This window comes from Vipera ursinii (assembly GCF_947247035.1).
Source record: "Vipera ursinii genome assembly, chromosome: Z".
Classification (NCBI taxonomy): domain Eukaryota; kingdom Metazoa; phylum Chordata; class Lepidosauria; order Squamata; family Viperidae; genus Vipera; species Vipera ursinii.
Window position 1 is genome coordinate 105,071,015 of NC_139517.1, and position 15,084 is coordinate 105,086,098.

The window sequence follows — 15,084 nt, forward strand, 5'->3', positions numbered from 1 at the left end:
AATACATCCAATTAATGAGTGAGTGCTAATGAACTGAAGCAGTATATGTAGTCTGACCAGTTATTTACCAGTATATGAAGTCTTTCCCTAAACTCAACTCTCAAATTATACCCAAATAATTTTGGAGAGCTAGCTAGCTAGCTCATAACATTGTTTTGTTGTATTTTGACTCAAGAAGCATTCTATCAAAATGCTCTTGGAGATTTCAACTTGCCTTCATTCTTTGCCATTTTCTCTCTCTTGAGGGCTCCTCATCTGGGGAGAGGAGTTGTGCCTCCCTAATTACTTCTGCATATTTAAGAAATAATATCCTAGTGGTTTTTTTTTAAAAAAGATATGTTAAAAGCTTCTTATTTCACAAATCTAACATATATACAAAATAATGTTTAGGGAGATTATGAATGCTAATTTGAATAATGGTTAGTATAAACTTGGATAGCTTCTGTATTGACAAGTTAGTATTGCAGTGGCGTGCTACAACCTGCCAGAGAGCAATGTAGTAGAATTTGTTAATTATGTCGGCCCTTTTGGATATAGATGTTTTCCTGAGCAGAGCAATAGTACATAAGCCAGTAAATCTAAGTTTGACCTGCTTGTTATTATTGTGAGCCTTGGGTATGTCAAAGGCTTTTCACCAAGTCAGGGTTATTAATCAAACCTGACACATTTTCATTGATCAGGCTTCAAATGGTCGGGTTGTATGCCACCCTGTTTATATATTGCTGTTTAATTTGCAGCCACCCTGCGTGCACTCTATCTAAGTGACAACGATTTTGAAACCCTGCCATCAGATATTGGGAAGCTCACAAAGTTGCAGATAGTAAGTAATTTATCTAAATTCTTGGGGGAGGGGGGAATCAATTTATTTTTGCAGTCCTAGTTTGAGTAGAATCAAATCAATTTGCAAGAAGTCATGGCAGTTTGAAGCAGTTAGCATCAACATCTGTATTGTCTATTTTTAATCAGAAAGTACTTATGCATACATGGGAAGAATGGGTGGAGTGAAGTAGCAAAAAGGAAAAGAGCTAGTTGTGTTTGTAGTAAGTCTTGATCTACATCTTTTCAGCTGAGAATTGACCTGACAGCTTCATCATGTAATACACTTAATCTTCTTACTAAATTGACCTATTTTCTAGTGTGTGTGTGTGTGTGTGTGTGTATGTATGATAAATCCTACATGATAAATCACATATTCAGTTCAACCAAGTTAAGCCTAACTAAGCTTAGCATGTTGTACATATGCAGTATCTCTTATTTAAGTATATTTTGTATATGCAGATTGTTTCTCTGATTAATTTTTTAATGTTTTCCTTTTTGTAAAGCTTAGTTTTAGGGATAATGACTTGATATCACTGCCAAAAGAAATTGGGGAACTCACACAGCTTAAAGAACTTCATATCCAAGGAAACCGTCTTACAGTATTGCCTCCAGAACTAGGTAAGTTTGATACTTTTTTGAATAGCCAAAGAGTTCTGGAAAGGGTATAGTTTTGGATAGCTTTCATATTTCAAACAAATTATTGCTACTTCTCATCATGTTTTTTCCTCTGGTTTTATTAAATTCAGAGTGGGTATTCAGCAACAAAGTTTAATAAAAATTGTTGCAACTTGGGCAGCATAGAAGTTTGAGGGAGGGAAGTGCCAAGTTTGGAAGCCAAAGGATATAAAGTGAGTCATCACATGACTAGATCCAATTTTATGATCATAAGTCCAGCTTTCCCAATGGAGATTTTTGCTAGAAATTGACAAAAAGGTGGTAAATGACTAAAACATTGCAGCTGGTTATAAATGTGAGCTGGTTGCTAAGCGCCCAAATTTCAAATGTGACTGAGGAAGTGAGCAATAGTTGTAAGAGTAACTATAGATTGTAAAACACTTTTTCCAAGGCCATCATAATTTTGAACCATTGTGAAATACAAGTTAAGAATTACCTATATTAGAGTTAGAGTTTATATCTGGCATAGAAAATGATTAGAAATAATTTTTTTACCTTGCATTTATGGTGTTCCTCTCCATTTTTCTTTAAAGCACATGGGTCATTTTTTAGGTTTCTGTGTGAACGTCAAAACAGATACTGCTGGTTTAAGAGTTATGTCAATGACACTCTGTTTAATGGTACAGTTCACTGAAGTAGCAGCAGCATCTTTTTTCAGGCTGACCAGGAACTGAAAAAAACATATGTGTGATTTAATAAATATCAAAGAGCTTCTGTCTTCCCAATCATTTTCTGTATGTGAAGGGGATGGTACTGTACCTTGGAATATTAGAATATGCATTTCCCCCTTTTTTCAATCAATCTCACAGTCATTTAGAATTGGCTACAACTGGATTTTCATTTATGATTTTTTTAAACAAGTGTTATTAATTTTCCAGTTTTACATCAAAATGTCAAGATATTTAGAAAGCAACGTGGTGATTGGGTTATCAATAGTCCAATAACAAAATCTTTTGTACATATGATCATCAAGAATTCCCTCTCTTTCCCATAATTACTATATCACAATCAAGTTAATACATTTCTAGTTATAACATAATCAGTTAAGATATTTATCAATATATTTTTACTTATAATTATCATGTTCTGTTTTTAAATTTTTACCAATTTTCAGTTAACAGTGCTCCAATTTAGCCTTTAAGATCCGTAGTATTTAACTTTTGGGTAACCCAAATTTCCCCTATTTCGTTACATAATAGTTGTCATATCTAACATACACATATTGCTTAGTTAAATACATTCTTATATATTTCACAAATATATTCTATTTGTCATCCTAGTACTTCATCACTTACTAATAAAAAATTCTTTATTGTCTCAATCCAACTTCCATATTATAATTCAAAACTATATTCTAATAGCTACTTTTCATTTCCCTTGTAAATCTAAATCCTAAATATTAAATCGAATATCTTTTAAATTCTCCCCTTAGCCCATTAAGTAAAATTTTAGGCTCTTCCATTATAGATTTAAAAAACCCATTTTTTAAGTCTAACTGTGGCTTTCTTTTTCTGCCAAGCAGGCTTCCATACCAGTGCCTTTAAAATGGATCAGATGGATCTCCCTTCATTGCTACACATGTTATTTGAATCAAGGGAGACCATCCAGTTGTCAGTTTTTCAAAGGAACTGGCCCCTTTGTAATCATTGAGTTGTTGCTCTAATAGTTCAAATCTCCATATTTGAATCAGTATATTTGTCGTCAGTTCAGTCTGGCCTTCTGGTTTCATCTGGCTTGGGTAAGAGGTCATGTCCAGTGTTGTAGTTGTTGTTTGGTTGTAAGTTTTCAGTATGCTGTACTTGTAAATCTTTAGGATCCTCCATCTTAGTGTTGATTTCTTCAGCTTGTGTTGTTTTTTGAGTTGTAAATTCTATAGTTCAAATCGAGGTTTGGCTATCAAAGTTCTCAGTAGATTGTACTTGTTGTTCTTTAAAGTCCTCTGTCTTGATATTAATTTCTTCCTCTTCTGTTGCTTTTTGGATTGTAAGTTCATCAGTTGAAATCAGGGCTTCATTTGGTAAATTTTGGCTTGCACCTTTGTCTTTCAGTCTGGAGTTCATTAGCTCAATAACTTCAAGGATTTTTTCAAGTACAAGTTTGTAGTTGTGGGTAGTATTCCTCCATGAATACTACCCACAATACTATCCATGAATCAAGGCAAGCTAGACGTGGTCAAACAAGAAATGACAAGACTGAACATCGACATGTTAGGAATCAGCAAACTAAAATGGACAGGAATGGGTGAATTTAAATTCAGATGACCATCAGGTATACTACTGCGGGCAAGAATCCCTCAGAAGAAATGGAGCAGCCTTCATAGTCAATAAAAGAGTAGGAAAAGCAACACTGAGATACAATCCCCAAAATGTCAGAAGGATATCGGTTCGAATCCAAGACAAACCATTCAGTATCACAGTAGTCCAAGTCTATGCCCCAACTACCGGTGCTGAAGAGGATGAAATTGTCCGGTTCTATGAAGCCCTACAGCACCTTATAGAACTAATACCAAAAAATGATGTGCTTATCATCATGGGGGATTGGAATGCTAAAGTAGGAAGCCAAAAGATAACCAGAATAACAGGCAGGTTTGGCCTTGGAGTACAAAATGAAGCAGGGCACAGGCTGATAGAATTTTGTCAAGAGAATACGATGGTCATAGCAAACACTTTTCCAAAAACCCAAGACATGGCTCTACACATGGACATCACCAGACAGTCAACACAGAAATCAGATTGACTATATGCTCTGCAGCCAAAGATGGAGAAGCTCTATACAGTCAGTAAAAACAAGACCAGGAGCTGACTGTGCCTCAGACCAGGAGCTTCTCGTTGCAAAGTTTAGGCTTAAACTGAAGAAAGTAGGGAAAAGCACTAGGCCACGCAGGTATGAATTAAATCATATCCCTGTTGAATATACAGTAGAGGTGACAAATAGATTTAAGGAATTAGATCTGATAGACAGAGTACCTGAAGAACTATGGACAGAAGTTCGCAACATTGTACAAGAGGTAGCAACCAAAACCATCCAAAAGAAAAAGAAATTCAAGAAAGCAAAATGGCTGCCTGAGGAAGCTTTGCAAATAGCTGAGGAAAGGAGGGAAGCGAAAGGCAAGGGAGAAAAAGAAAGATACACCCAATTGAATGCAGAGAATAGCTAGAAGAGATCAGAATGCCTTCTTAAATGAACAGTGCAAAGAAATACCGTATTTTCCGGTGTATAAGATGACTTTTGAACCCCTGAAAATCTTCTCAAAAGTTGGGGGGTCGTCTTATACGCCCAGTCGCCTTATATGCCGGAAAATCAGTGGGTGGCGTCTGGCGGGAGCCGGCAGGGCAGTCCTGCGCACGTGCGCACTCCCCGGCAGGGAAGTCCTGCGTGCGCGTGCGTTTACAGGACTTCCCTGCCGGCTCGCTCTTCCCTAAGAGCGTCGGACGGGAGCCGGCAGGGAAGTCCTGCTCCCGTCTGATGCTGTGCTTCCGCCGGGCGGTGCTGGCCGAGACGAGCCAGCAGGCAGCCGCCGTGAGCGCGGCGCTGAGGGGCAGCAGCCCCACGCGCAGCAGCAGCCGCCGGCTCAGCAACAGGTCCGAGCGCAGGAGCCGCACCGCCAGGCTGCCCAGGAAAAGCAGCTACATCGAAAGGCTGCACGCCCAGTCCAGCTCCATGAGGGGCAGGGCGGGAAGCCGGTCGGGAAGAGGGACCGGGAGCCCGGGCCGAGCGCACCTCGGCTGACAGTGAGAGGGAAGCGGCACATGAAACAGAGGCTGCGGGCAGAGCTGCCCCGTCCTGCGCCGAATGGGAGAAGTTCAAGGCCTGGGGGGGGAAAGCAGGAGGGGCGCCAGCCGTGGCGGGTGGCGGCTGCCCTCCGGTGCTACCTGCCGCCCGGGAAACACTGCGTCTCGGGGGCCAGCAGAAGCGCAGGAGCAGTGGGAGGGCCGGCGGGGCCAGTTGGGCCTTCGCCTCCTCTGCGACGGACAAGGAGGGCAGGGCATGTAAGTATTTTCCGGCGTATAAGACAAAAAACCTTGAAAAACTTCTTAAAAGTAGGGGGTCGTCTTATACGCCGGGTCGTCTTATACGCCGGAAAATACGGTAGAAGAAAACAATAGAATAGGGAGGACCAGAGATCTCTTGAAGAAAATTGGAGAGATGAAGGGAACGTTTCATGCAAAAATGGGCATGATAAAGGACCAAAATGGCAGGGACCTAACAGAGGCAGAAGAGATTAAGAAGAGGTGGCAAAATTACACAGAAGAACTATACAAGAACGAGCTTAACTTCCTTGTTAACCACGATGAGGTGGTCACTGATCTCGAGCCACACATCCTAGAATGTGAAGTGAAGTGGGCCTTAGGAAAGCTGAGTAACAACAAAGCTAGTGGAGGTGACAGTATTCCAGCTAAGCTTTTCAAAATCTTAAAAGACGATGCAGTAAAAGTGCTACACTCAATTTGCCAGCAAATTTGGAAAACTCAACAGTGGCCACAGGATTGGAAAAGATCAGTTTACATCCCAATTCCAAAGAAAGGCAGTGCCAAAGAATGTTCAAACTATCACACTGTTGCACTCATTTCACATGCTAGTAAAGTTATGCTTAAAATCCTACAAGCTAGTCTCCAGCAGTATGTGGATCGAGAACTACCAGAAGTACAGGCAGGATTTCGAAGAGGCAGAGGAACTAGAGATCAAATTGCCCACCTACGCTGGATCATGGAGAAAGCTAGGGAGTTCCAGAAAAACATCTACTTCTGCTTCATTGACTATGCTAAAGCATTTGATTGTGTGGAGCACAACAAACTGTGGCAAGGTCTTAAAGAGATGGGCGTACCAGACCATCTTATTTGTCTCTTGAGAAACCTATATGCGGGTCAAGAAGCAACAGTGAGAACTGGACACGGAACCACTGATTGGTTCAAAATTGGGAAAGGAGTCCAGCAAGGCTGTATACTGTCACCCTGCCTATTTAACTTATATGCAGAGCACATCATGAGAAAGGCAGGGCTAGATGAATCAAAAGTTGGAATTAAGATTGCCGGGAGAAATAACAACCTAAGATATGCAGATGATACCACTCTAAAGGCAGAAAGTGAAGAAGAACTAAAGAGCCTCTTGTTGCAGGTGAACAAGGAGTGTGCAAAAGTTAACGTTAAGAAAACCAAGATCATAGCATCCGGCCCTCACAATTCCTGGCAAATAGATGGGGAAGAAATGAAGGTAGTGACAGATTTTATTTTCCTGGGCTCCAAGATCACTGCAGATGGGGATGTAGTCAAGAAATTAAAAGATGCTTGCTCCTGGGGAGGACATGGCAAATCTAGACAGCACACTAAAAAGCAGAGACATCACCCTGTCAACAAAAGTGTGTATACTCAAGGCTATGGTCTTCCCAGTTGCAATGTATGGCTGTGAAAGTTGGACCATAAGAAAGGCTGAGCGTCAAACAATTGAGGTCTTTGGACTATGGTGCTGGAGAAGACTCCTGCGAGTCCCTTGGACTGCAAGGCGATCAAACTGGTCAGTCCTAGAGGAGATCAACCCTGACTGCTCTTTAGAAGGCCAGATCCTGAAGTTGAAACTCAAATGCTTTGGCCACCTAATGAGAAGGAAGGACTCACTGGAGAAGAGGCTTATGCTGGGAAAGGTTGAGGGCAAGAGAAGAACGGGACGATAGAGAATGAGGTGGCTGGATGGAGTCACTGAAGCAGTAGGTGTGAGCTTAAATGGACTGCAGAAGATGGTAGAGGACAAGAAGGCCTGGAGGAATGTTGTCCATGGGGTCGCAATGGGTCGGACACGACTTCGCAGCTAACAACAACAATTCCTCCATTTCTAAGAAGTTTACAGATAGTTCTTTAGTGGAGGCTATTTTTAATAGAAGTCAGTGAATGTCCACCTCCACTATTCCTGGGAGTTGTTTTCACCACCACCTGTTTCAAATTCTTATTTATTTATTTTTTGATAGTGCCAAGGACAACTAGGCTGTAACCAGGTCTCACAGTGAAAGATAAATTTCCTTGCTGTACCAGGCTTCGCCACAAGATGTCCTCACTAGCATATAAAATCTTTTTCCAAACTCCAATTAAGCTTTTATCCAGTTTAATTTTTTTCCTTTTTTTTCCAGCTTAGCAAGTAGATAGGGTAATAGGTTCCCGTAGAAATAGGAACCTTTTGGGACCCCAAATATCCAAAAGGTGCAAGTCCAGTTTTTTAGTTATTTAATTTAGTTATATTTTTCTTTTTCTTTTCGAAGCTTTAACTCCCCAAGTAGGCAAACGCCGCTATTCCAAAGGAGGGGAAGAGTTTTTCAAAACGCTTCCACAGGGAAGTAGTTGGGGAAATAAGAAATGTAGGGTCTCACCCAATTCCTCCGTGTTGCTTTCATCGTGCTTGATAGTGCTTTTGGCTTTTGGCTGGTACGGCTTAATGATCGGCCATGTTGATGGCTTTCTTCATCAATCCAAAGTCAGTTATTTTTGTTTTGAATTCTAAATGTTCCTTGTACCCATTGTGTATTATTGACCTAGCCAGGCATTATGTTTTAAACTATGGTGTTCATTTGTCAATATGATATAATGGGTGAATCAGAAGAGCCTTCTGTGTGATGGCTCCTTCCCAGGGCTTTTTTTGTCATAGAACGCTCAGAATGGAGTTCCGGCACCTTTTTTTGGATGGAACCTTGTAGGGTATGCAAGGCGGGTTGTATGACATGTGAGTTCCGGCACCTTTTTCTTTTACAAAAAAACACTGCTCCTTCCCATGAAACATTAATCCTTTAGAAATAAGACCAGACTCCACTTTGACACTCTTTCAAAAGGCTCTGAAGACATGGGTTTGCCAGTGAGTCTGTAGGCATCAGGATACATGGTTTGATTGTACTTGATTGTTGCCACCAGGGATATGGAGATTTATTGGGTTTTGTATTTGGGATTTTTATTTCTGTAAGCTGCCTGGAGTCACCATGATTGTGTTGGGCAGCCATACAAGGTTCATTAAATAAATACAAATTAATTGCTGAACTATCCACCCTTTCTAACTTTTTTAGAGCTGAAATTGAAGTTCAGCACACCTGGTAGACCTATGGACATAGTTTTTTGAAACAGTTTTGAAAATCATGATAAATAATAACGCTTTTTAGAGCTTCAGAGGAGCACTTCAGCTTGATAAAATCTTGGTCAAAATGCCCTTGGAAGCACTGCTTCAACTTCATCTAATAAGATACAGTCTCACAGTTTTGATCAACATGCTAAAAGGGGTTTCTATGCATGCATGGCAAAGCAGCCAAATGAATAGGTCCACTTCAGTGCTTATATTTAATGCATCAGAAGAGCAGTGTGATTTTCTGAGTCCAAGTAAATTAGACTGCTGTCATGGTTTGAACTGAGTCAGTGCCTTTGGGTGGATCTGCTTCATATAGCCTTGTAAAATAACCCTCATATGTAAAGATTGAAGTTGGTATTGAAGTATCCAGGATTTAAAGGTATGTACTGCAGTGGGGACGTGGTGGCTCAGTGGGTTAGGACAACTGAGCTAGTCGATCAGAAGGTCGGCAGTTTGGCGGGTCAAATCCCGAGTGCCGCGTAACAGAGTGAGCGCCTGTTACTCGTCCCAGCTTCTGCCAACCTAGCAGTTCGAAAGCACGTAAAAATGCAAGTAGAAAAATAGGGACCACTACGGTGGGAAGGTAACAGCGTTCCGTGCGCCTTTGGCGTCTAGTTATGCCGGCCACATGACCATGGAGACGTTCTCGGACAAGCACTGGCTCTTCGGCTTTGAAACGGAGATGAGCTAGAGCCCCTAGAGTTGGAAACTACTAGCACGCACCTTTACCTTCCTTTACTGCAGTGGAAGACAACTAGTGATTACTACAACTAAAATATTGCAACCAGTTACAGTAAATGAAATGCCATGGAGCACTAAATTTATGAAATGTGTGCTTGTGTACACGTACATATACATACATGCACGTATATATGCACATCTACACACTGATGGTTTTAAGAACTGGATACTGTTTTAGAAGAAAGTGAAGAGGGAGGTAGAGCCAAACAATCAGATACAGTTGGCAAAATCAGTAGGACATGTCTTAAAGTGCATTTCTTTGCCTTGCCTGTGTGCAATGCTATTAAAAAAATTCAGCAAAATGCATAGTAGCCCTAAATAAGGGAGTTGTTAATGGTTAGAAAATGGTGCAAAGTCATCAGAAAAAACACAGCCATTGATTAAATAATGAAAGGAAGTTGCACTGCTGTAACAAATTTTGTGGATGTGCAAAAATAATCATGTTATCTAAAAACTGATGAGTGTAGGTTTTATTACTGCATGCCTTGTTTTATATATAGAAACAAGTGATTTAACAAAATGTCAGGAGGAAAAAGAATAAAACAAAGAAAGTAAGGTATTTTGGGTAATGGGTGAGAGAGGAGGCTGCTTTTTGTTCAGCTTTTGCATTACAGAATATTATGCTGCATTTATCATGTGGCTGTGATATATTGGGATTTCTGAAAACTAAACAGTGTCCATCATTTGGCACTAGTGATTCTTCTTTAACAAAATCGGTCCTAGTGTCCATCATCAAACATGAAAAAAAGAGCTAAACATGTTTGCCTCATAGCGTAGCGGGCTGAGAAAAGTAAATCCTCATGTTAAGAAGTCAGAACCATCCATAAAGTTTGCTTTGAGGGGCATGCTAGTCATGACACTCTTAGTTAGTTTACCAGTTTTATGAATTGAGAAATGCTTGACAAAAGAAAAAACTATATTCACAAGGAGGAACTGGTGTACCAGAATAATTTCTAACCTAGATTTAAGCAGATTTGGTAATATCAGTTGAGACCAGCATTTGTTGGAAATACTGTGAACGTGAGATTATTTAGTCTGTAATCTTTTTTTTCTCTCCCTCCCAACACATTGGGTGAGTGAAGCTAGATTGTCCACCTTGCTCTTATGAGAAATTCATTCCTGTCAGCAGTGCTTTTTTTGTAAAAGAAAAAGGTGCTGGAACTCACACATGTCATACAACCCGCCTTGCCTACCCTACAAGGTTCCATCCAAAAAAGGTGCCGGAACTCCGTTCTGAGCGTTCTGTGACAAAAAAAGCCCTGCCTGTCAGAAGGACTTGCCTATCAGTATATCCTCAGCGTATTGTGTAATGTCTAAGGCCTTCTTTTCTTTGGGAAACAAAGCACGTGGTGTCAGAGTAATAAAGCTAAGCTTTTGAAGCGTATAGCAAAGCTGAAGAAAATCATAGTTGGCTATAACTGAACAGTTCATTCTGTTCAGTGGGGTTATCCCATGATTAGCCTTTAATAAAGTTGGATCTGGGAGTATTTATATCTAAATAGGAAAATAAAATTAATTTCTTCATAGTATTGAAGGAGAATATATCCTTTCTGCTGAAGTAAAAAAGCACTTGAATTTAAGTTTCTGTCATCTGTGACAAAAAAGTATAATAAAATGGGAGGATCTTTTTAAAGACAAAGAAACAGAATAAAAAATGGCCAATTGAGAGAAAAAAGTTAATGGAATAATATAATGTCCTATGGAAGAACCCAGATATTAGAATAGAATTTTAAAAACACTTGAATGAAGAACTCTTGTTTTAACTATAATACTACTTTAATTCTTTAAAACCTTAAAATAGTATGATTTTTTTTCTCAGTGGAAAGGGTTTTTTTTAAAGAAAAATAATAATTTGTTTTCTGCTAATGCTAGAGGCAGATTTGAATTAGCCAGAATGTAAATATTAACATTATGATAACCTTTACCTGTATGATTCAGTATTGGACTTAGACTAGGGAGATCCTCTCCATGGAAGCTTACTGAGTTAGTTTCAGCTACAGAGTTGTTGTAGAAAAAATTACAGAAGGAAATGCTCAGTATATGTTTGGAGCATCTAGAAAAAGCGCAGGATATCTAAGGAATAAATAAAATTACAATGAATAATTCACTTATCTAAATTATAAATGGAGTTAGGATTTTGTTTTCAAGTTTTTCAGTGCTTTTCAGGTGATTTGAATTTTCCCATACACATTTTTAATTGTTTTATAGTCAGCTGGTGTTCAATGCATGTTTTCCTCTTCGTATTTAAAATCTGGTAATGTACGAATAAAATGTCAGATTGTTTTCATGATTTTAGGAAAAATCTGTTCTAATTTTTAGCATTGTTTTTAATGTTTTATTAATGTAAATGGTGGAGATAAAATTTTGGTGCTACACCAAGGAAATAAATGTATAAATATTCATTCTCAATGTGATGGAGTGAGCTAACAACCCATACTTACACTTTTAACCACCATACTTTATTGTTTTACTGGATAGCTGCATACTGCCCAGAATCACTTTCAATGTGAAGGGTAGCTATATAAACAAACATTCAGAATAGAGTTCCTATATTCTGTCAAGCTATCCTAGTGCATTTCATATTTTAAAAAGCATTGGGTGACAAAGTTGGGAGAAATCTATTCCTCTTTTCAGTGCAAGATGAAAGCATCTTTAGAGGTGGCTGTTTCATTTTTGTATAGATATTTAAGCATCTCAGAAAAATATATATTTTATTTTGTTAGATAACATGTGAATTAATTTTTTGGGGGGTAGGGGGGAGAAACTTCCTCAAGATATTTTAGACCTTGTGGCAGAAAATCCAAATAAAGCCCTTAATACCCTGACAAAAATAAATAATAACCCTAATTTTCTGCCCTTTTTATAAATGTCCCATTATGCATAAAAGGCTAGCTTTTTTCCACCAAAGTATCACAGAGTTCAGGTCTCCAAATAGATAATTATCTCTTTTCTGATATGAATGTATTTCACTAACTTAAAGTTCAGCAATTCATTTTAAATACTGTATATAACCAGTGAGAAAAGCCAAACTATATATGTATGTCTGATTTAGTATGAACTTTTCAACCTGTGCAAAATTAGAATCCTATCCTCTTCCCAGGTGAAATTTTTGAAGTATGAATTTTACTTAGGTTGTGCAATTGCAGTAGGCTGAATTTTTCCTTTATCCCAGAAGTAACATAGCACTTGCTGAATTGTAAGTAGTGGTTACTGTGTGGGTGGCTTTTGAGACAAGTTCTGTGGTTCTTTTCTGCAGGTAATAAAATGGAAAATCCAATATACAATTGCAGAATAAGCCTTTGAATGAAATATGGTTTTCATAGCAGCTTTGGTCAGAGGGTTACCACTAATCACAGTACTGGCTTGCTTCTTCAACTCTTGTTTGAACTAGCTAGCATAGATTTAGACAACCCCGCCTTTTGCTTATTAGATTCTCTTAGTCATAGTGCTTAATCCCACTGTCTGATCCTTGTTAAAACAGAAATACTGTTCCAGCCTCTAATAAAGGGTGAATTAGGGGTGTTCATGGGACTGACTGAGGACTGAATTGCTTCCTACAAGTTACTTCTTAAGAAAAGATTTGAATATCTGGCAAAAGAGCATTACAGGTAGTGTTTGATTTACAACCCCAATTGAGCCCAAAATTTCTGTTGCTAAGCAAGACATTTGATAAATGAGTTTTGCCCCATTTTATGACCTTTCTTGCACAGTTGTTAAATGAATCACTGTAGTTGTTAAGTTAGTAACACAGTTCTTAAGTGAATCTGGCTTTCCCATTGACTTTGCTTATCAGAAGGTCACAAAGGGTGATCACATGACCTTTAGAAACTGCAGCTGTCATAAATATGAACCAGTTGCCAAGCATCCACATTTTGGTCGCATGACCATGGGGATGCTGCAAGGGTCATAAGTGTGAAAATAGCAGTAGCAATGGCACTTAGACTTATATACCACCCCACAGTGCTTTACATCACTCTCTGAGTGGGTTACAACTCTCAGTCCTCATTTTACCAACTTCAGAAGAATGGAAGGTTGAGTCAATCTTGAGCCGGTCAGGATCAAGCTCCAGATCGTGGACAGACTTAGCCTGCAATATTGCATTCTAACCACTGGTCATGAGTCACTTTTCCAGTTCCATTGTAACTTTGAACAATCATTAACAAATGGTTTTAAGGACTACCTGTACTGGGATAATGGCAACTCTTCCTAGGGCAACATTTTATTCTTCCTTTCTGCATGAGTTAGGTTTTCTCTAATTACACTGAGCCTTTTTTATTCATAATAGAGTATACAGATCATGGGAAATATAAATGAAAGATAGAATCATAGTGGAAAATTCTGATCGGAAATGGCTGTTATGATTAAATCATGCCGATATAGCATCATTTCTAAGCCTCTCCAGTTTGCTTCCAAACTCAAAATAAAAATGATTTACATTAACTTCTAAAATCATTAATTAGAAGCTTGTCTACCTATGCAGATGCCAAATGTCAGTGAACCAATGAACAGAAATTAATGGATCAACAAAGATTTATCCTTAGAACAAACGTTTTAAGGATATCACATTGCAAGTACCATTGCAACAATTAGCTGAGAATATTAATACAGATACTTCTTGCATTACAATGGCAGTTGGGACCAGGCTTTCCACTGCTAAACAATGCAGTGATAAAGTGACACAACATGTGACCACATTGCTTAATGATGGCAATTCTCATTGTTGTCATTAATCAAGAATTGTGGGTTGTTAGGTTAGGACCTGATGCGTCCATGACTTGCTGCTGGCTTCCAGTAAACAAAGTGAATCGGGAAGCCAGCAGGAAGTCAAAAGTCCCACATTTGCAAGCAGTGCTAGCAAAGCAAGTGCTGTGGAGCTTTGGTGATGGATGCAGCAGGATCTTTGGGGAAAAGCAGTGGGAGTCACTTATGGGGAAAACGTGGAACCTCCCTGCTGTTTTCCCTGTGACTTTGTTTGTGGGAAAATAGCAGGGAAGATTGCAAATGGAGATCACACTGGACACTACAGCCAGCATAAATATGGGTTAGTTGCAAGTATCTGAATCACAATCACATAACCATGGGAGTGCTATGATGGCTGGAACTTTAAGGACCAGTCATAAGTATCTCTTGTTCGGCACCGTTGTAAGTTTGAATGGTTACTGAGCAAGTGATCATTATTTGTAGTATTGTCAGCTTTCCTAAATAGATCAGACCAGAAACACAATCAGATAGGCATGCAGTACTTTATTGTAAAGCTACATTAACAGAATCTTACAAGAAAGTATAAATTTCCCCCCATCTCCTTTACAGTCTGAGAAACTAGGCTAGACTCACTTTTGAACCTCTTTTTTCTCCCTATTATGCAGCTATTCCCTCTTAATCTGGTCAGCCTGAAGACAGAAGGGAAAGTAGGGGGACATGACTGAAAACTTTAAATATATTAAGGGTGTGAATAAGGTTCTAAAAGGCGGTATTTTCAATATTAAGCAAAAATTAAGAACATAGGGGCATAATCTCAAACTGACAGGAAGTAACTTCAAAAGTAATGTTAGAAAGTATTACTTCACAAAAAGAGTAGTGGAAGCTTGGAACCAACTTCCAGTGGAGGTAGTGGGTCAATCATTAGTAACTGAGTTTAAATATGCTTGGGATAAACACATCCCCCCAAAATGAAAAAAATAAAAGAAACAAATCAAAGGACAGACTCAGTGAACCCCTAGGTCTTTTTTTGCCGTCCTGGCCTTCCTGTGTTTG

General features: G+C 39.1%; 1 protein-coding gene across 3 annotated transcripts in view; it reads left to right on the top strand.

Annotated features, from left to right (window-relative positions):
* RSU1 (Ras suppressor protein 1) overlaps positions 1 to 15,084 on the top strand; it is a 119,262-nt gene that overhangs the window by 47,173 nt on the left and 57,005 nt on the right. For all 3 annotated transcript variants that reach the window (XM_083377422.1, XM_083377423.1, XM_083377424.1), the window contains 2 exons: positions 738 to 820; positions 1,323 to 1,437. In XM_083377422.1, coding sequence (XP_083233548.1) covers positions 738 to 820; positions 1,323 to 1,437 — 198 coding nt within the window. The remainder of the gene's footprint in view (positions 1 to 737; positions 821 to 1,322; positions 1,438 to 15,084) is intronic.